Raw genomic sequence first — 23,317 nt, 5'->3', positions numbered from 1 at the left:
GTTTGATCAGTTTTTGTTTCACACATGATAGATAAAGGCTCCAAATATCATATCCAAAAAGAGATTCCACATTGGAATGGAATCAAAGATCTTCCATTGAGAAAGCTAATGTGCTAAAGCTAATCTTACTGTTCATCAACTTAAGGCACATTTTGACAATTGATGAAAAGTTATTGTATTTTTGGAGTATACCATTTTAAGCATATATACCATATTAAGCAAATAGGAGGAGGAATATTCAGCATCCAGGTGTGATTCTTAAAATTCAGACGTTTTTCTCCAAACTTGCAATTGAGGCGTGGCGTGGCCCTTGATAGCCTTTCTTAGGACTCTTTTGTAGCTTATCGTGGCTCCACCATTGTGACTGATATGGGGAGGCAAGTAAAGGAGTTTTATGTACTACACTTTCACTTCCTTACCAGTGAGGTTGTTAAGGCTTGTAGAACCTGATAATGTAATAATTTCCCGATAATGTAATAACTCCCGATAATGTAATACAAATTCCTTCATAAGTCCCTAAAACATGTAATAAAACCTGATAATGTAATTATACCCCGATAATGTAATAAAGTGCATTTCCCAATAATTTTGCAGAACCTGATAATGTAATAATTACCTGATATTGTAATAACTTTGGTTGGTGCTGTAGCATCAGATCTCCAGTTTCAGAGGTCCAAACAGTGAAGCTGTCCAGAGACCTGCTGCTTCACTATCAGCAGATGCAGTATATATTTTATATGATTGCGAATGCACAATTTTTACAATGGTGAAAGGGATATTCAGTGGTAATCAACTAATAGAGAAAAAATAAGAACATTTTGGTATGTTATAGACCGGCAGCTAATGGGCACATACTGTGCCAGGCCAATCAAATCGTCTTTTGTCATTCGTCAGTCGCTCGGATTGGTTGTAGCGCCATTCCTATTGCGTGGCATTGCGTGCAGAGGCAACTTAACAGACAACCGTTAATCCCGCCCACACTGAAAATCGTGTTGTGCCAGACCCTTGTACAGCTTCTTGCTGTACAGGTTTGGCTTGCGAGGCTAAAGGCCTATACCATTGGGATCAAAATATGAGCAAAACAATAGTGGGTGGTTGTCTACACAGCATCACTACTTGGTCTGAATAACTGGTGTCCCAACATTTCAGCACTGACCAAAGTTTTTACAATATCAGGAATTTATTACATTATCAGGTTCTGCAAAATTGAGGCTAACCTGATAATGTAATAACTTCCAATTAATGTAACATTTTATTACATTATTGGTATGGCGATTGTTACATTATTGGGAAATGCACTTTATTACATTATTGGGGTATTATTACATTATCAGGTTTTATTACATCTTTTAGGGACTTATGAGGGATTTTTTATTACATTATCTAGGGTTATTACGTTATCAGGAAATTATTACATTATCAGTTTCTACAAGGCTAACTGGGGTTAACGTGTGTGAATGAATCTGCACAATCGCGCATCACTGACTCCCTTCACACCCATTTTCTATTTGATCAGTTTTTGTTTCACACATGATAGATAAAGGCTCCAAATACCACATCCAAAAAGAGATTCCACATTGGAATGGAATCAAAGAGTTTCCATTGAGAAAGCTTATGTGCATCCTAATGTTCATCAACTTAAGGCACATTTTGACATACAGAGAAATTGATGAAAAGTTATTGTATTTTTGGAGTATACCATATTTAGCATACAGTATACCATATTAAGCTAATAGGAGCAGGAATATTCAGCATCTAGGTGTGATTCTTAAAATTCAGTTTTCTCCAAACTTTCAATTGCCTTGGAATGTTCATTGCGATCACATATGGACTGGCGAGTAAAAGATGCTGAGTTGAATGTAGTATTATCTTATTATTATTATTATTATGATAATAATTATTATTATCTTATATTATAATTATACAGCATAGCATTTCATAAACTTAAGTACACAGAGGGAAAAGCCCCTACATGAAATTGCAGGGGGGCTCCGGTCATGAGACCAAAGGATGTTTTCCTTCTCCCTCTTGTGTGCTCTCCCTGCTTGTGTACTTAAGAGCTCGGCTGATTGTTCTTGTGTTGGCCTCACATCCTTACAAGGGTGGAGCACAACATATCCGCTCAACCACATGATAGTTTGAGAAAGATGTATACATTTTACCTAAAAAGCCTTTGGAAACACCCCTGACAGAGATGGGCAAAGTCTGGGAGGAAATCCAAATCATTTTTTCCCAAGGTTCCACTCGACCAAACATTTGTCTGCCAATAAGAGTTCTTAAGTAAGGGCTATATTTCTAAAGCTGTATGAGAAAGAGTCTTTCACCATTTTAAAACGATACGAGGCAAAAACAGTGTCATTTTAACAGCTAAAAGTGTATTTCATTGTTATGGCTCATTCATTGAAGACAACATTTCATTTGGTGTAAAAAAAAAAAGTGTACACATTATCACTACCACTTATTTATGTATATTCTGATTCAACCAACAACACTTTTTGTGGAGTTAAGGAAGCACATTCAATGTGAAAACTACTGTATTTCAAAAAATGTTAGTGGAAGCCAGCCACCCAGACACACTCCATGCAGTGGAGGAGGAGGCCGGCATGGGTGGACAAGAACAGAGGGAGGGGTTAGGGTTGAGGGGTGGGAGTGGCCTTGGGAGGCGGGACTGAGCCAGTGGTTTCCAGCCAGGCCTATAAAGCCGGCATTTTTGCCTGCCAGCCTGTCCTGTTTGTCTGTGTGCTCCACTCTTTACTGCCGCGCTCGACTCTCTGTCTCTCTCTCTCTCACTCACCCACTCATCCAGCCACCATGAGCACAAGAACCTCATACTCCGTCCGCTCCAGCCGCTCCAACGTGCCCATGGCTCAGACCTCCATTACCCGCACCTCCATGGCCCCTGCCTACAGGGCCTCCAGCATCTATGGCGGAGCAGGGGGCCAGGGCACCCGCATCTCCTCCGTGTCCTACTCTGGGGTGCGCAGCGGCGCCCCAGGCCTGTCCGCTAACTACTCCATGCAGGTGAGCGGCAGTGATGCGATGGGTGGCATCATGGGCAACGAGAAGGGGCATATGCAGAACCTGAACGACCGCCTGGCCTCCTACCTGGACAAGGTGCGCAACCTGGAGGCGGCCAACAGCAAGCTGGAGCTGCAGATCCGTCAGGCCCTGGAGAAGAAAGGCCCTGATGTAAATGACTACAGCCGCTTCCAGGCCATCCTTGACGACCTTCGTAAGAAAGTAAGTGGACACAGAGGGGGGGGGAGCGGGGGCACTGAAATTCTTCTGGGCATAAGGGGTGATTTAGTTTCAGTTCTGGTTGGATGCTAGCAGAGAACCAAGTGGGAGGGATTTGTCTTGATAAACGGCCCATGAATGTGACATGAGACATTTCTGTGGTAAAAGACAGACCATTTCTGGGAAACTGCCTCGTGACGTGGGTTTGGGGGTCCTAGATAAACACGGGGGGGGTGGAGTTTGCCGGGGCCAAAGGAAGGAGGAGATGGAATTTAGATTGCTGGTTGATTGCCAATCATTATCAGCAAGGGCCCAGGGATCAACAGGAAGTGCTAAGTAGGGGGAATACCTTTGGCTCCTGTTCCCCCACTTTGGGCCCTCGCCTGTGGCCGACATCTGTGTGAATATGCATACACTTCCTGTATTTATCTTTTCTGTGTTACACATCCAGACGTTTATTTAATCCCAGCGGCTGGAAAATAGCTGACTTCAAGGAGTGTATTTTTTTCACCCTCGGAGGAAAGGAAATCTGCTGTCAGAGTGCAGCTGTACGTACAGAGCCAACATTGTTTCAAATAGCTTAAGAGGGTTTTTTATTTTTTTGATGATTTGAGACAGAGTTCAAATTTAATCAAGATCCTGTTTTTCATAAGTGACAGAAATAGGTAGGGCATGAATATAATAAGCAAAGTACATGAAAAGGATTAAGGACTAAAATATGGACAGCACAAAGTTGAGAATTACACAAAAAAAATCTGCTCCTTACAGTGCTGTTACATGCAGGGTGTGTTCTTAGGCTAGATAGATAAAGTCATTTATAATTTGACATTGCACCAGTAGCTAATGTTGACTAATTGTCATGCTGCAGTTCAATCCATGATTAATTACTGATTCATACGTTCTTAAATCCCACTTTATCTGAAGTGAAGTTACCACCCAGGAGATGAATCACTTCTGTGGAAAAATTCTATACTATTATGTTTTTGGAGGTGGAGCCATTGGAAACACATCCTCCCTTTTGCCATGTCAGTTCTTATGACCTCAAATGCCTTACCTAATCTATTATTATTACGTGACATAAAGTTCCCCCGCCAGACACAGAAGCAAGGTCTTATCTGGGAGACTGATTGTCACAACTTGCTGGTCCCTGACCTGGCGATACCACTATGTGCGTAAAAGCCTCCTGTCTCTCACCTCTCACCGGCTGGAAAACAGGAAGCCAAGCCCTGACCTCCACCCCAACGTCCACCAGTTGTGTTCAGTACACATCATGAGCTTTCCCACAGTTACTGGTTGCCTGTTAATGATTGGCCCACGGACCTTCTCCTGTATGTTCTCCTTATCAAAGCAAACATGGGAGCCTGTGGAAAATGATCCTGCTGTCATCATCCAGAACGCAACAAGGCCACAAATTCACAAGTGGATGTTGCTGTATTAATCTAGCCAGATTGAAGAAATCAGGCCGTTTATAAATTGACAGTTCTTTTCTTTTCTGCCGATTGAGTAGAAAGTCAACACTGACAGGCGAGCTATAAACGTTAACAAGGAGTTTATAATGAGCACATCATCCTCTGCATGGAAGGCTTTATTACGTGTGCAGTCAGTTGCTGCAGTTGCTAACAGTCTCTCTGGCAACAGGTGTTTGATGCCACCCTGGACAACTCCCGCTATATCCTCCAGATTGACAACGCCCGACTGGCCGCCGATGACTTCAGAGTGAAGTGAGTCCTGCTCGGTCACGTTGATATGATACTGTACCATCCTCCTCTGTGTGTCCAGACATGATCTGACGTTCACCATCTGTGTCCACAGGTATGAGTCTGAGCTGAACATTCGCCAGTCAGTCGAGGCTGACATTGTTGGCCTGAGGAAGGTTATTGATGACACCAACCTGAACCGCATGAACCTGGAGAGTGAATTTGAGTCCCTGAAGGAGGAGTTGATCTTCCTGAAGAAGAACCACGACAACGTAAGCATTTGGGACTGTGGGACCAAAGTGTACCCAACCCTACTTCAAATGTTGCTGTATTAACTTTGTAATTCGACTCTTTTTCCACAACAGGAAGTCATGGAACTGCGTAACCAGATCTCCCAGTCTGGAGTCCAGGTAGATGTGGATGCTCCAAAGGGCCAAGACCTCGCCCTGATTATGGATGAGATGAGGGCCAAGTATGAAAAGATGGCGCTTAAGAACCAGGAAGAGCTCAAACAATGGCATGAATCACAGGTACAAAACAGAACTTTAATTGAATACTTGCCCTTGTGGCTATATTGCCGTCTATTCCTGCTATTCACATTCAATTCTGTTGGTTTTACTAGCTACATTCTTATAGATGCTCACATCAGGAGAGATCTTCTCATGTCTTTTTTCTTTTTGTCGCATCTCTCCTCTGTTCAGATCACAGAAGTTCAGGTTAAGATGACCCAGAGCACAGAGGCCCTGCAGGGTGCACGCGCAGACGTCAACGACCTTCGCAGGCAGGTGCAGACGCTGGAGATTGAGCTGGAGTCACAGAGGAACTTGGTAAGCGCCGCCACCACAACATGACACACACTTCCTCCCAGTTACATCATTTTTTCTTCCCTTGTACGTTTTCACACCTGATGGATTTTCCTCCCCCTTTCCTCTCCAACAGAAAGGATCATTGGAGGGCACCCTGCATGACACAGAGATGCGTTACAACATGGAGGTCGAGAGCTTGAATGACGCCATCCGCCAGCTGGAGGCCGAGCTGACACAGCTGCGCAACAACATCCAGCAACAGACGCACGAGTACGAGGCCCTGCTCAACATCAAGATGAAGCTGGAGGCTGAGATCGCCACCTACAGGCGCCTCCTAGATGGCGGGGACTTCAAGTAAGCGGCAATATGAAAGCCATCTTTACAGGGCCATTTCATAGATCTCTATGAGGGTAAGATTCCTTTGACTTACCCACTGCCTGTAAAGACCTTCATTCCAGCCTCCATTTCAGCCTTCATTTCAGCCTCTAACCTCCTCATGCCACATCCAAATAAGGCTGCATACGCTACAGCATTATCAAACACAAATATGAATCATCCAAAACTGATGACTAATGGTTTGACAATTGTTTTCTCACTGTCAGACTTCAAGATGCCGTGGAGGACCAGAAGACACTGAAGACAAAAGTCACAACAGTCACACAGACACTGGTGGATGGGAAGGTGGTGTCCTCAAGCACAGAGACCAAGGAGAGGCCATTCTGATTCACTCTCACCCTTACCAGCACAACACAAACACCTCATGGTCCACCATTTACAAAAAATATTTTAATAACTTATTACGCCTTGGTTTCTCTTACTCCTCCTCCCCCAATTTAGAAGGCAAAACTCCTTCCATTGCCTTATACCTAATAAGGTAGACATGGATAATATAATTGAAGATGTAATGATACAATCTGATTTGTTTGGGAAAATGTTTCTTTTTGGAGTGATTTTTGTAACTCCATTTGTAACTGCCATTGTTATCCCAACCATGTGTTTCACCAGTGTTTGCTTGTTGTGTTGCCCTGTGTCTGTCTGTTGCCATTAAAAAGCAAATGCATCTGGAAAATATCTTGAATGTTTCATTTCAATTTAAATCACAAAATATACTGTTTATACAGTAACTATAAAATAGTGTCACTTAAATTCATCCACACCATCCACTCTTAAATGTATCTAACTATGCAGTGATCAATAACATAGTTTCTAGCGTATCCTATATTCTATAAAACATGCACATAATTAAAATATCAATACTATACACAAACAAATACATGATTAAACATTGCATTCTTTGTGAGGCAGAGGATTCAAATCTAGTTCCAAAGTCTCGATTCAAAATTAGTTTACACTATATTGGTATCTTGGAAAGAAAGCAAAGAAGAATAGTGGGAAACATTGCACACTTGACCTGAGGACTTCTAGAGGTTCAACTGCAGTTTCAAAGTCACACATCCATCCATCCATAAAGAATATAATTTACAAGTATGGAAGTGCATTCAAGTATGCCTGATGAAGGTTGTGGATGTTTGATGACCTTGCTCCTTAGATACAAAGAAGCTATATTCCAGCTATTCCAACAATGTCCTGACTTTTGTTGGGCAACAAACAGGAAACCATGGAAACCTTTTCATGACAATCAGCAACCCAGCTCAGGTCATCTTTCTGAAAAAGGATTTTTTTTTTTATGACAGTACAATTTAACCTCCTTAACCAGTTATCCATCGAAAGCTTGGCTGAGTCACTCAACAACTCAGCAGCAGTAGTGCACACAGGTGTGATATCCTGTGCTATTAGTAACTGAAAAATGGAAATGAGGAGCCTGAGGGAGAATGACGAGAGCCATTACTACAACACCATGATGGACCTGCAGGCTAAAGTTGGAATGAACGTTCTTATTCCATGCTGCCAAAACTTGCCAAAATACATGAACTTTTGTTCACCAACATCACCCAATCAGGGGTCCAATAGGAAATGTATGCTCTAACTGGTCAGGCGTTATTTAATATCATGGAGGAAATGAGGTCAAAATATGGAAAAGTGGTGGTTAAGAATCAAGAGGAAACAAATGCGAAATGCAGGTATTATAACACATCTTTTAGCATCTTTTTCGCAGAAGACCAATACAAAGGTACAAGCCCTGTTTTTTGTTATTGTGTTTGGGAATGGATATTTAGATCACAGAGGTATGTGTACATGTGACACAGAGCTCAACCACACTAAGAGAGAGAAGTGACCAAGGAAATGTCTGAAACTCAAAGGATGTTGCGGTTGCTTAAGATTCTTCTAGAGTCATTGAGATCTCTGTTAAGAAAGCCAGTCTACCTCTCATCACTAAAAGAGTCTTTTTTTGTGAAACTGGGGGTCAATTGACCATTAATTGTTATGACTGCAATCCGGAGGATAGCTAATGCTTGAGATATACAGCAGTAAGAAATGGATGGTTACAGTTATTGGCTTTTCTTAATTCATGTTGATAAACATTTGGCATGAAGCTGCACAAGCTCTATACCAAAATATTGTTCTCCACTTAAACACCTAAATCAACTTCAAGTAAATTCCACGTAGAAATGATGTCAAATGTCCTATAAGAGCATGTGTGCTTCTACCTGGTTTAGCAACAGCATCAGCTACTCTAATGTTACGAAAGCCTGAAATGAGATTCAGGGTTGGATGGCCACAATGGAAAGTGAGTAAAAGTAGAATATGGATTTTAAAATAAACTGCAAAATTTGTAATTCACCACAACTCCAAATAAAACTAGTAGTTAAACAGCCACAACTGTTGACGCCTTTCATAGAATGTTTGTGTAGGTGTGGGCTTTGTTGTCCTAGTGATTAAGCATGAATAGACTCCTGGGATGCTCTGTCTATCTGAAGACCTTGAGCACTCAGCAACTTCACTTTCAGCTACGCAGCCTATTCGGAAAGGCTCCTGCAGACCGGTTTTATGCAAAACGCTTATTATAGCTTTCAAAATGAAGGGGAGCCGCGAGCAATGCAAAGTGCCTATGTTTAGAAAGTTCCACTGTGGCTCTCTGTGAATGGAGGGTTTGTGGTCATTTGTGATGCTGAGTTTCCACTGGAGTTGTGCACCTCCTTTCTTTTTCGGAGTCCAGGCTCCAGGGAGCTCTTTAAGGTGGGGACGACGTGCACTGGCACCACCCTGTCGGCCATCACTCAGGCCCTGACTCATGGAAAAGAGCCATCAGAGCCTAGGGATGGTAATTGATGGAGACCATCCCTTCACATGCTGTTAACTCAGATACCCATAAAGGTTTCCAACGAGCTGTATCTATTTCCAGTTCCCAGATAATGTATTTCACAGAAACCTTTCTATTCAATCACTTGATTGTCTTGTCTGAATTATTTGAGCCTTTATTGCTTAATTTACGCTTTCTTACTAAAGATATTCACGAAGTATATAACAACATGGGATCTAAGTATGAAACAACACAGTTAAGACTGCACAGTGAAGATGCTTGTGAAACTGATGGAGGAACCTTAGTGTCAAGGGGTCCGCATCACATAAAAGCAAGTTACACAATTTGTTTGTATGTTGGATTATTCCAGACATATTCTTTCAACACCGTCATGTCTGTTTTTGTGTAATAACCCTAGGAATTTGTTGACAGAGAGGGGGGTTTCCGTTTTCCACCATTCCCCTGGTGCTGGTAAAGCACATTATTCCCACGCCATCTTACAGCATGACTCATAGAGGACTAGCGATGTGTTTTATAATGAAGTTTTCACATCTCCTGTGTATGAGACTTTCTGAGGATAACTTAAACAGATCACTTGACGTTGCCTTAGACTGTAGCACTTTGTCAGATACAGGCTAACGAAGGGTGTGGTGGAGGGGAAACGCTGTTTACGCAGCTTTTTAATTAGGAAACAGCTTTTACTCACTTATCATTAGGAAAGTTAGATTCTAAAATATACCCTGTTGTTCACTGCATTAGGCCTACAAGAGCACACCACGCGCCTTCCTCTATCCCCCATCACTCCTCAGTGACAACGCTGTTCCCATGCAAGCTAATACATTTCAGGTGCTGCCACATGCATGAACCCAGTTAGATATTATATATTAATAAGGACTGTGGCCTACGGATTGATGCTCAAGCAAGCTGTTTTCCATAGAGTTAGCCGGCTAAAAGACACCATTACCTAGGCAACATATCTGAATCAATGCAAATCCATTGGGAACCTAACATGAATTTCCATTTCCATTTGTGCTGGACATGAACTTATTTCCATGCTGGATGCACTTGGAGTACAGACCGGGAGGCAGACAAATGAAAGGGACAGAGACACAATGAGTTAGAAATTAAGTGGGACAGAGAAGGCACCGCTAACCTACAGGACAAAATGTATCTTAAGCACCATGTTTTTATCCATTAAAATATGACAATGTAGGCTAAGGTGACCATATTTCTGATACAAAATCAGGGGACATTTTCATTTCAGACAGGTAAACGTGTTATGATGTGTACGTGTTAAATGTTTTATCGTGTACGTGTTAAATGTTTTATCTTTGTAAACGAAAAACGGGGACGGTCCCCTGAAACAGGGGACGTCTGGTCACCCTAATGTAGGCCCAATTATACACTGTACAAAGTAGAAAGACTTAACGTTGCTTTCGTTGCCATAGTGATATGGGCGAGCGGTGTTGCCGAGCATGCAACTGTGTAGATAGGCTGTGGGAGCGCTATGTGCAACTGTGTAGAGTCAGACTATAGGTAGTTAAGTTCACAACATACGTTTCTAAGCCATATGATGAGAGAACAGTCAAAATAGTTACAGGATCTACAGTAAGGAAGTAAGGCTAGTAAATAACACAGAGCAGACACCCTGCTGCCAAAGGCCTCTCACGGATAGATCAACTAACATAGCCTACTTTGGAATATGTACTGTTGACTGATTGCTTACTTAGCCATAATCTGTATGAAACCAAACTAGCAAATTATCATTTAGATTAAGCCTAACACTGCTATTACTACAACTACTACTACTACTACTACTACTACTACTACTACTACTACTACTTCTACTACAAATAATAATAATAAAAACTAAGATTATATGATTTGGTTTCAGAGGAAGTGCAGTGCTGCATAGAGGTTTGGTAGTTTATCCACTTTTTTAATGGCGCATAAGGGTGTGTCCACGGGCATGTATAGTTGACCCACATCTTTTCCCACCACTGCGCTGAGGTAAACTGATCTCTGGCAATTGTTTGTTCACTCTCTTTCACTTCCTGAACTTATAACAATGGCACAGTGGCATATATAATTCCACAGGAATAGTTTGGGCACTATAGTAAACCAGCAAAGATAGGCCTAAACTTGCCAGATGTTTCTTACAGTTCACACCACAGCAGTTACAGTGAAAATATACTATAGTTATAACCTGGGCTTTAATTGAGCACAGTGCTTTGTAATGAGTTCTGTACTGCAGTGAACTGCACCTCAGAGTTGCACTCCCTGGTCAGAGCTGGACGCCTGGCTGTTCTTTGAGATGCATCAGTGAGTGAACAATAGGCTTGTGAGGAGGACCACATGCCTCACATTCCTCTACGGCAGGCTCCTTGAGCAGGAGATTACTCTGCCCCTGAACTCCGCCACAGGTGGGTTTTCATAAGCTGGGTTGCTCAGTCATGCAGCTGGGACCATGAATGTGGATGCGTGACAAGACTGCAGCATTTCCATTTTTGTCGTAAACAAATTTGGGATTCCAGTGCTCGCACCCGCCGTGTAAATAAGCAGGCACTTTGTGGTCGGTTCATACAATTTCAGAGAACCAATGATTAAAGAGGACACTCTATGTCAGCTGAGCAATTTGAAAATTAGATGATTTTGGTGGTGTGAACATCTGAAATTATTTTGTCAGTTTCCCACCTACCCTGTTACAGATTACTGGATGTTACCAGGGTTCCTGGTCAGATTCTAAAATAACCAGCCTGTAATCACCATCTCGCTGAGTGTGGATGTGTGTGTGTGTGTGTGTGTGTGTGTGTGTGTGTGTGTGTGTGTGTGTGTGTGTGTGTGTGTGTGTGTGTGTGTTGTGTGTGTGTGACTACGTTTCCTTATTGCTTTATGAGTCATTCCTCTACTGGCAGGGGATCCCCAGAATCTGAGCGGAGCGATCTGACTTGCAGGAAAAACGTGGAAAAAAAGTCTAGAAGTTTCAGAAACCACAGTTGGACCGTTAGTTTTCCCTCTGTGCGTCATTTATCCCAGTGCAGCTAAAACAAAAAAACCACACACACCAACCATTTTAGCATTCACCATCTTAAAAGGGCCCAGTAGAGAATCCTAGCAACCAGACACACAAACCTTCTGAGTTGTCATGACAACTTAGTTGTGGCAAAACTATGGCAACGAAACACACAAAGTTATACATTATCAAGCTATTCTTCTCCCTAAAGAGATGGTATATCTTACCAAGTATGTTTGTAGGCTTCACACATGAATCTAAATATCATTACAAAGAAATACATAGCAATTTATTATCATAGGTGTTTAACATTGCATTGTATCAAGGGAGTTCCTGTAACCCAAAATATATTCAGATTTTAAGATATTTAAAAAAATAACAGAAAAAGTGTTACTCTAAATACCAAATACAGTGCATGCTACCACAATGTGTCAATGATTACTGTGAAAGATGGTAGTTTGTAAAATGCATGCATGAAGGTATTTTGTAGATGAAAGGGTCAACGTCTGTGTGGGGCAAAGGGTTAGATGCTGCCAGACCAAATCGCACGCACACACTGACCTTTTGTAACTGCTGAATTCAACACATTCTTCTACAATCACCAAAGAGATACTGTTACGTGTGGGGTGTGGGTTCGTGTATCTCACGCCATCCATGACACATATAACAGCTGAGATAAAATGCACATAGACATAGACAGAGTCCAAAATGTTATTTATTCCCAACACCCACACACATACACACACACACACACACACACACACACACACACACACACACACACACACACACACACACACACACACACACACACACACACACACACACACACACACACACACACACACACACACACACATACAAACACACACACACACACACACACCACACTCCCACACACACACTCACACACACACACACACACACACATACACACACACACACACACACTTAATTTGTAAGGTCAGAGGGCACTTATATTAACATGCCCAGGAAAGTGCTTTTGAATCCAGCTGAGGTTTTAGGAAGTATTTTTTTATAACACCAAGCAGATTCAAACCTGCCTCAGTATTGTTTTCCCATTTTCCACATTCCTAAAATAAAGCCAAAGCTTATGTAAAGATAACGTCTGACACAGATAAAACACACTAATGCGGTCAAGGAGGGTGGCTAAGGTAAGGGTCAAAAGGTAAACCAGGTGCCTTAATTTCATCTATTGTGTTTGGATAGCAGCTCTTATCCTAGTACCCTGGTTATCCCTCTAGTCCCCACTTTCCAAGAAAGGTAAGTTGTTGAAACTGAATAAATGAATGGATTTGTTGAATGTTTTTTTTTCTATCTGAGGAAGAATTTAATTAAATATTATTCGGTAAAACATTATACGGTTCTTTTTCAAAAGCTGAACATCAATATTGGACCAAGTGATATTCTTATCCAAAACCGAACATCAATATTGGACCAAGTGATATTCTTATGTTTTCTTATTCTCAGAGGTCAAAATGTGAATTAAATATGATTTAATGTTTATTCTCTACATCTTAGGTGTCGAAATTCTACTTTCCATTAATTTTAATCTCACCAACAGTGAAAGTATCAGAGCACTTCACAGAAATTAAGACCAAGCTCCTGCCTGAACTGAGTTCATCTGTTTTAACAGTTCAGTTGGGCCTCGGACAAGTGTGTAAGGACTGTTACCTATATCTACTGATCAACTAACTCTGGGACACTGATATGGTGATGAGCATAAAGACAGAGAAGAGGATGCCTTTTGATTTGTATTATGAGCAGGGACTGTATGAGAAGTGGTAAAGGATGCTGGTCCTCATACAACCCAACTGTTTGTGCAAACTAACAGGCCAAGCCCGGCCCAATCTGGCTCCAGGGGAACAGCTCCAGACCACAGTGAACACTGAGAATGTGGGATGGGCAGACTAAGAAAACAGAAGAATGAGGAGAATAGAAGGAGGCTAAGGAAAAAAGGAGAGGAGAGAAGACAGAGAGAAATCGGGAGAAACTAAGCAAGGGTATGAGCAGGTAACGGGTGGAGATTGAGTCTTTATCTTGTCTTATCTGGTAGTCACAGTGTGTTAGAGGGGAAAAGGCGATTTCTGTTATGACAAAAACTAAATCCAAGTGACTTGTTTGGTTTCATAAGGTGTGGAACGCATTGTTGTGTGTGGTGAGGTGGTCTGACCTGGTGATGGACAACCACCCAGTGGTCAGACGTTGACAGACACCAGGGCAGACATGTAATTTGCTCTCCAATACTATGGATGAACCTGGTGGAGGTGCTGATTGAGTGGGTCCAGGGATTCTGAAAATATTAAAAAGAGAAAAATCAATAGCTACCATTTGCCACCAAGGAGAGCCAGATGTATGATTGGATATGAGTATTGTATTATTAGGACAGAATAATATAATGGCAGGCTTGAACACCTTTCCTTAGCTCAGTAGGAATTAGCTTATAATACTCCTTAAGACATATTCATGTTACAAATTCACACTGATATTATGGTATGGTATTTTAGCTCTGATACTGATAGACTCTTAACATCCTACTCTGCACTACAGTGTCTTTACAATCCCAACTAAATGGGGACTAAATTCCCTTCAAAGGGAATGAATTGTTTTTCTAGCACAGGCACATTTTCATAATAAATCAGCACAGCATGGTGCAAATAGTTCTACTACACAAGATGAGTATTTAAAAACAGAATGATGTAACTGAAAATTACAATATAAAAAGACTTGTGAAAAAACAACAGAAAAAACATAGATGAGATTCTAGGGAGGGCCAGTTGAAAAGCATCATAGCTTCATACCAGGGGAAAATGTTATCTTAGCTGGCAACAATCATTCCAAAACAGGCATTCCAGCTCTGCAGCTGCATTCTAGAGGCAAGACAGACAATGTTCAGAAGGGTCCACTTGTACCAATCAGTCCGTCCACATAGTGTTCTCCCCTTTGGACAACTTGGCCCATGTTGGTCTTTTGCTCAGATATGACCATATAAGGGGCGATCCCTGCTACTCCCTGCTACTTCACACGCCAGCACAGTGGCAGAAAAAAATAACCATTTTACGTGGCACAGAGGAATGCTGCAAACACAGCTTGATATTACAGCAAATCAGTGAGACAATTACATCGCCCCCACCCCCGCTCACCGGTCTGTCTCAGTATTTCCATGTTTGTGGACAAAAGGCCACACCACAGCATTCATAGGGGTGTGTAAATAGGATCCCATGAGGTTAGCCGATTCCATGTAAGATTATACCATGGGGGCGAGACAAACAGGAGCTTTTAGTCAGCAAAAGTCAGACATGTTGATTGTCTGAACTGTCTCTGTTCGACTTCGGAGTCACGTTCATGTCAGACATGTTTGATTTGGTACATGACAGTTGCATCATCAGCTGACCGCCTCCATTGCCAGTAATCGCACTGCTCTGTCATGTATTTCTGTGTCTGGGAGGTGTGAAAGGGTTAGCGCTGACAGACACAGGAGTGAGAGGGTCTGTACACACAGGTGTGCACTACCCAGGTGTGTCTGAGTCAACCTAAACACACTCAAAGGTCACACGCTCTTTAACAACTCTCACATGGCTAGACGTACAGTAGATTGCCAAATGTTATTTATTTCTGACACCCACACCCACACCCACACACCCCCCCCCCCCCCCCCCCCCCCCCCCCCACACACACACACACACATGCATACACACGTACAAACATACACACACAAACAAACATACATACATAGATACATACATACACAGTTACGAAAAGACAAAGTACTCTTAAAGCCTTCCTGAATTAACACAGTTTCTTGTTATTCTTGATGCTTTGTGCCGCTGATAAAGAACAACAGGAACTCAATGTGCCCAGGACAAACCAAAAACTTGTAGTTTACATAAAAAAACGGGATCTCTTAAAGAGAAACAAACACGGAGGAAACTGCTAGACGGGCAATTACTACTTCCATCAGTCAGCATTTTGGCACTGGATATTACGATTGAAACTCATGATATCTGGGGGGAGATTGCGCAGCGTAACAGTGAAAGAACCTTGAAATTCCTCTGTTAACTGATAATTTGAGTTATGCAACGAGGTGGGTCTCTCTGAACTATTCCCATGGCCTTTTGGGGGCAGATCATGTGGGCTGGCATGGGATGGAAGGTTTGCTTTGGGTCTGAGTTTAGGAGGGCAGATTACACCATTTGAGTTGTATTCTGTCCAAAATCTGCCTTTTTCACACACATAGACATTTACAGTCATTGGTAAAAGTCACTTGGAAGTGCCAAAATCTGATTTTGATTCTGATTTTGAGGGTTACACTTTTACCAGGTATTCTTACAAACTACAACTTTTAAAATACAAAAAGGCCTTACAAGGGAAGGGAGTAAAGGTTGAGAGCGATATGGAAGAGAGGGTGAAGCACTGTGCCTGAGCGTGGGCCACAATCACAATCCAAGATCTGTTGACACAATTCACAAAGCAGGAATCCTGGTCCACATATCCCCCCTAATACGGGAGCTTTTCAAACTAAATGATTTGGCATGGAATGCATTGTGTGATGGTCTTCTTTGGCGAGGTTAGGGTCAAAGTAAATCCCCGATCAAAACAGTGACAAAGATACCCTATTGTTTCATCAAATGAAAAAAAATCAGGTCTTACATTTGCATGGGCACATCATGTTGCACTTGGAAAGGTCAGCAAAGAAAACATTTGGAAAATATTTAGTCTGGCATCATCTATGGGCAGATTTTCTTTTAGAAGTGATATCCATTTGTTGTCATTCATATCAAATAGTCACATTAAAACAACTGAATTGTATAAAAAAGAAACTTTGCAACATACGCAGCAGCCCTCAGGAGATTAGAGGCTCTACAAAGTCTAGCCACTAATCACAGACACCAGTAAGACCTTCACAAAAGACCAAACAGAAAAGATTTTACCTTCGGCCTGCTTAAGGGTATCTTCAGAAAAGCAGAAAGACAGACCTCTTTTCTGGAACCCCAAATGATTTCTTATCTAATCTTCAGAAATGGCTGATAAATCACATGGAACTCGTATAAAGACCACTACAATGCATTCAAATTGACATTTTTTTTGTTAAAACTCTTCAAATCTTCATAGGATATTCTGGATATCTCAAAATTGAGAAAGATTGAGATTGAAATTGAAACTGAGATATTATATCACAAATCACAATGTATTTGACTGTTGTTCCACTGGGTAAAACGTCTCATAATTAAAACCAACACCTGACATCTCGATCAGTTTCACTGGTGTGATGTCAGTTATCAGCCAGATGGTGCAGCTTGCCTGTTAGGCTTGCCCATGCACATTCACTGCATGTTTCCACGCCGACAAGACGCATTACATCACTGAGGATTCCAGATGCACTACATCAAATTCGGTATTGGAGCATGGCAAAACTGAGAGGTCAAGGGATGTCCTTACCTCATTCTCCACCCTCTCTACAATGTGCAGTAGCATTTAATTATGGGTGAGTATGCAAAGCGCATATGTAAGCCTCCCTTGGTGAGGGTGTAACATTGCATCACAGGATTGGACAGCTCTTGTAACAGGGAGTGAACATTTCTTAGGAGATGGTGTCATGCGTATTGCCAGACATTTCCTCCCTGATGACAGAGCCTCATGTTTGACAGCTGCAATCAGGCCAGAGGGGAGTCAAAGCCATACGGGTTAAAAATCACTGGACACAATCATTCAATTAAAAGACACAACTATTATTAATAATTATTTCCATGTGGGGTTATATGTGCAGGGAGAAAGTATTGATGAAAAATCCATTTTAGGGTTAGCCTCTTACTTCAAAAGGGTATAACAACAGATGCCTTCCACATCTCCAGGTTCAAAGTAATCACCTGCTTCATAACTAATTACACACACCACACTACTACACTACATCAATAAAAAAGCATTTTGTTGAGTCATAACTATGAGTTTTACAGGCAGTATGTGACAGTAACTTAAAACTCTAATATTGCTATGATATAAACCTTACACAATTACCATATGATTACAAATACTAAACTATTCAGTTCAATAATTCCTCAGTCATGATAGCTAGGTCCTTTGATTAGAAGGTTGGCGTGCACTTTTAGTCTTAAGGTGATAATCCCAAAAGAGTTCAGAGGAGGTCCGTCCTGCACATGAAAAAAAATGTACAAATCGTACTACTCCTTCTGAAGTTTCGTCCTTGTATGGTTCAAGTGATCTGCTGGTGCGGATGATGGGGGAGGACGGCTCCCGTGAGGGAGGCATCTGTGGGACATCATGAGCCTTGTCTGTCTGCCAAGAGGCTCTGGCTAAGTAAAGGACTCGTTATAAAAAAGGGTGGGAAGCGGTGATTAACAGCTCTCAGCCCAATGCACATATAAGCTCTGGCGGATAGGCCATGGTTTAACGCAAACCTGCCCTTATCTCTGCAAAGTCATTCAATCATCATTTAGTATACTTAACTCCTTCGGGTTTGTGATGTGTTTACAGTGTGCACATAGTAACACACCTTTGTGGTAACAGATGAGAAAATAATGAGAATTTATAACTCTTTTCTAGCCCTTAACAAGCATGTTAACATGTATATTTTAAACTATGCTATAGTGGACAAAGTTGGGAAGACATACATACAGTATTGGGAAAAGATGAGGAATAAATTACGAAGCACTATTGTGCTATCCTGCAGTAGCCTCCCTTATTGGGTTTGGCATTTTCCTTCCATGCTCAGGCCAAACTGTGATTCACTGACAATCAGTAGCAGCACTTTGAAGCATAGTGACACACTACAGGTCAAGAAACTCTATTTGATTTATGAAAAAAAGATAGATGTTGCAATTGCAAACGAACGAATGCTATAGAACTCCAAACGTTTTCATAAAACAGGAATGCATTTGATACAGATGTGGAGCAGCCGTTCCAGTAAGAGCATATTGTTCTGTGCAGGAAGCCAGGTCAAACTGGGATCCCACAAGCAGCACTCCCCCGTTTGTGTGGCCTCCTGTTATGCAAGCGGGTGCTGCCGCGGCTGCTGAGACAGCATTCCTCCTGCTTCTGGAGGAGAAGCACCCAGGGAGGCACATGTGAACGGTTATTATGAGCAAGCGTCTCAGTGTGCACGCCAGACAATGGCTCCTCAGAACTACAGCAGATAATCTGTCAAACATTAACATCCATCTCCAACAATGACTCCATTCAGGGATTTAGCTATTTGTTGTATGTCCATCATCGTATTCCATAATTACAGTGTTGTAAATGGAAACCAGGTGACTGCATCACTTAAAGGGTGTTTATTAGAACTAACCACAAAAGTAAATTACAATCATGACTGTGTATGTGTATATATATATATATATGCTTCTATTTACATATTATTTCAGCAAACAATCTGTTCAAACACTGTCGGTTGGGTGTTATTGTCCTCTGCTTGTGCACAAGGAAGCAATCTTTGTTTGTATTTCTGTGATGATCGTAAACTAATGAGCTCCTGGTGAAACATGGCGCCAAGGTCTACCAGAAGGACAGCTGGTGAGCAGTCGCCCCTGCTATCAAATACCCAGAAGATCATCGATAGATGAATAGGAAGTGACTCACTGCATCGATCCAAAGAGTTTAGATAGATACTCAATGAGTATACAAAGAGTATAGATAGATACTCAAAGAGTATACAAAGATAGATACTCAAATAGTATACAAAGAGTATAGATAGATACCCAATGAGTATACAAAGAGTATAGATAGATACTCAATGAGTATACAAAGAGTATAGATAGATAATCAATGAGTATACAAAGAGTATAGAGAGATACTCAAAGAGTATACAAAGAGTATAGATAGATACTCAAAGAGTATACAAAGAGTATAGATAGACTCAAAGAGTATACAAAGAGTATAGATAGATACTCAATGAGTATACAAAGAGTATAGATAGATACTCAAAGAGTATACAAAGAGTATAGATAGATACTCAATGAGTATACAAAGAGTACAGATAGATACTCAAAGAGTATACAAAGAGTATATAGATAGATACTCAAAGAGTATACAAAGAGTATAGATAGATACTCAAAGAGTATACAAAGAGTACAGATAGATACTCAAAGAGTATACAAAGAGTATACGGTCCCAACAGAACAACTAAGACAGGAAAGTATCTGTGTATGACCCTCTTTCTTGTCGACGTGTCAGTCACGACTGAGAAATAATGCAACCCCAGTACACTTAACCCACCTCACTGCTCTGGTCATATGCCTTATTGTGCCAATCTAGATGAGCACAAGTCATTTGCTCTGTGTGAGCACCAACAAGACTCCTGCGCAGTCAGGTATCGGACTCCCCAGAGTCTCTTAACTGGTGACCACAGCAGTTTATTTCTCAAGAGAATCGGTTGTCCAACTGGCTACAGCAATGCCTTTCCGGCATAAACATGTTGTGATGTTTCCCCTGCATGAACATGCTTTTCACTTCACTTTTTCACTTCACTTTCACCTCTTGGGGAGAAAGCTTTTAATAAAGACACTGAAATAGTGTATTATTTCACTATTGGACTCTATACACTTAGTCAACTTGGATTTTATGCTTACATGAAGTGCATACATGTGGAAATAAAGCTATACTGCAAATCCTACTAAAACATCAAACACCAAGAAGACATAACAAACTGTACAGTGTCAGGATACCTGTGCTGAAGAGCCATACTGGGACTACTGTAGGTCTGAATTATACAGGAGTAAACAGCCAGTCAATACACAGCATAAAAAAAAATATAAAAATCACCTATCACCTGTACTACCTGTTCTGAAAACATGGACCTTATACTGTGAAATGTTCCTCTCTGAAACTAGCTCATTTTATTTAGGGATTATTTTTAACCACTGAAGAAACACAACACCTTCTGATTTCAAACCACTTTTACCAAGTAAGGCTACTCGAGGTTTCCTCAATATGAGCAATATGACACAAACTCCCAGTTGGCTTCAACAAAAACTAACACTGAAAGGCAAGCTCACAAAAAAATGAACAGTAATATGTGAAGAGTATTTTTCAACATGGGCTGTCGTTTGAGGTCAAGATAACAGTTTAATAATATGAGGAAATACTTCAGTTGCCACACAGAGATTAAGCTGTTTGGTAGCTATGGAGGTTTCCAGACAGAAATGTGCGAGGGAGTCTGAGTGTCCTTTGCCTACTAATATGTGGGATATGTCACTTTCACCCACGGCCACGCCCCCACCCAGGCACTGACCTTGCCCTTCTGGGAGTTGCGGAAGCCGTTGCCATGACCACTGCTTCGCGTTTGGGTCAAAACACACAACACAAAGGGGAAGCACTATATTTGCAGGACAGTGACACAATCTCTGTGACAGGAGTGATATATTTCATTTTCCTTCAAGTGTTTCTACAATGTCGGACATTGGCAGTTTGAACATATATTTGGCACGCACAACTTTTCTTCATTCAGTTGTGAATAATAATATGACATGCAGTGACATTAGTGCATTTGTTAAAATTACATTTACAGAGTTCCGTTATTTAATTGAAGTCTATTTTTCTATATCCTTTGAATACAGCAATGCAATGGTGCCTCAGATTCAGAGTTCGTGTGTATTTGTTTTGGTGTTCAACGCTTCCCTACTTGTTGCTTCGTCAATACAACACTGCCCCCAGGTGGATCTAGAACAAACTACAGCTGAGCAAAGCTAGTTGAAGCCATAGACATGTCTATGGTTGAAGCACTCTTACAGCATTGCCTCTCTCCAGCACACAGGTGGTGGCTTATTCACAAAAGTTAACACTGCCCTCATGTGGATTAACAACAAACTGCAGCTAAGCCATGTTGAGTTCAACATCCCTCTTAATAACACGACTTTTCTTTGTTTTATTCAGCGTCTGGTGTAATGCCTCCTAAATTCTCAACGTTATAGAAACCATGTATTTTACCATTACTTGTTGCACTTGGCCATGTAAAATATGTTACTGAAAAGAATGCAAATTGGGCCATTTTCATTATGACACAACTCACTGTTCTGTTTGCACTTGGGAGCATGTAAACCCCCTTGGACAGATGCTCACTGTAAGTTGTGATATGGAAGATATAATAATGAACTAAGGTCACAGCGGTTGGTAGAGCCAGCCCGATCTTCAGTGCAGGGCCCGCCCTGACAGTGTTGAAGCCCTAGGCAAGATTTTACTGTGGTACCCCATCCCCACCCCCCCACCCCCCCCCCCCCCCCCCCCCCCCCAAAATAAGACTTTTATAATTATACAATTATGCAATTGTGTCACTAACATAATACAATGGTTAATTCACAAACACACAAAGCTGCAACTCCAGCCGAGGATGCAACAATGTTTTGATTATGTTACTTGCACAGATACACTAGGCTGCAACTCCAGTGGAAGATGTAACAATGTTTTGGTAAGGCTACGTTAGCAATGCAAAACTAAATAGGCCTACCATCGTTTTATTCATGATACTGGTGATCCCATCAAAACTGATGTATGCTGCTCCGGACATGGACTCTCAATTGTTTATTGGAGTATATTGGAGGTATTGAAGTCCTATCATAAGTCACTATATGCACCGTAAGTAGACCGACTACCACATGGGCATGTGCCCAGGGTCCTGAATTAATGGGGGCCTTTGGCTTTAAGATGTATTATTATCTTTTTTTAATGTGTAAAGTATTACAGTTTTTTTTTATTAAATGGGATTTTTAAAATGTGGTATGATTATGAAATTAACCAATTAGTCAAAGTCAAATGTACATTTCGCAATGAACTTGGAGAAGTGCGCACTTAGCGCAAACTCAAAAGCGTAAACTCAAAAAACTTAAAGAAAAACTAAAGGGTAAAATGAAGGTGTGTTTGACTCCTAAAGACGTACATTTGCACATACAAAATGTGTACACAACACCATGGCCCATGGTATAGTAGATAAATAATGGTTGAACATATAACAAGGGGTCATGCTATTGTGCTGGCCATTAAAGGTCAGCTCTCTTACTGTTAATCTTATTTTGCCACACTCTTTACAAGCTGTCTGTTACCAAAAAAATGTCAGGTCACCATGAGGACTGAAAAGACTAAAAACGATATTTGCCGGACACACCATAAGACTTGAATGAAAACAAACTTTGTTGTTAAACCAAAGTCAGTAGTCTGTAGTGCAGCTATGATATGCAATATAAACGATATGCGAGAACAAACATAATTTGAGAATTTAGGGAGAAATCATTCTTTCTGTTTGTTAGCCAGTTAGACTATCATTAGACTAAATTCTGAAAATAACAGACATGATTTCAGAATGTGTTGTGGTTGTGTGTTGTGGTTCCAGTGGACG

General features: G+C 41.3%; 1 protein-coding gene across 2 annotated transcripts; it reads left to right on the top strand.

The window, feature by feature from the left end:
• Window positions 1-2,740: 2,740 nt before the first annotated feature.
• On the top strand, window positions 2,741-6,809 carry krt18a.1 (keratin 18a, tandem duplicate 1). Of its 2 annotated transcripts, none has more exons than XR_013968925.1 (7): window positions 2,741-3,240; window positions 4,876-4,958; window positions 5,050-5,206; window positions 5,300-5,464; window positions 5,636-5,761; window positions 5,874-6,150; window positions 6,343-6,483. XR_013968925.1 is itself a non-coding variant. In XM_080853366.1 (7 exons), the coding sequence occupies exons 1-7, from the start codon at window positions 2,812-2,814 to the stop codon at window positions 6,461-6,463; spliced, it is 1,302 nt and encodes a 433-aa protein (XP_080709492.1). In that variant the 5' UTR covers window positions 2,741-2,811; the 3' UTR covers window positions 6,464-6,809. The 2 variants fall into 2 exon arrangements, 1 of the variants encoding a protein (XP_080709492.1); XM_080853366.1 differs by having other exon boundaries at window positions 5,874-6,094; window positions 6,343-6,809.
• The last annotated feature ends 16,508 nt before the right edge of the window (window positions 6,810-23,317 follow it).

Source organism: Sprattus sprattus (genome assembly GCF_963457725.1).
Source record: "Sprattus sprattus genome assembly, chromosome: 16".
Classification (NCBI taxonomy): domain Eukaryota; kingdom Metazoa; phylum Chordata; class Actinopteri; order Clupeiformes; family Clupeidae; genus Sprattus; species Sprattus sprattus.
This window is presented reverse-complemented; position numbering and strand designations above follow the sequence as displayed.

Bases quoted from the DNA above. Each gene is read 5' to 3' on its own strand.
- krt18a.1 (XM_080853366.1), top strand. From the start codon at position 2,812: ATGAGCACAAGAACCTCATACTCCGTCCGCTCCAGCCGCTCCAACGTG. The intron at 5,207-5,299 runs GTAAGCATTTGG...TTTCCACAACAG, and splicing joins TGAAGAAGAACCACGACAAC to GAAGTCATGGAACTGCGTAA. The intron at 6,095-6,342 runs GTAAGCGGCAAT...TCTCACTGTCAG, and splicing joins CTAGATGGCGGGGACTTCAA to ACTTCAAGATGCCGTGGAGG.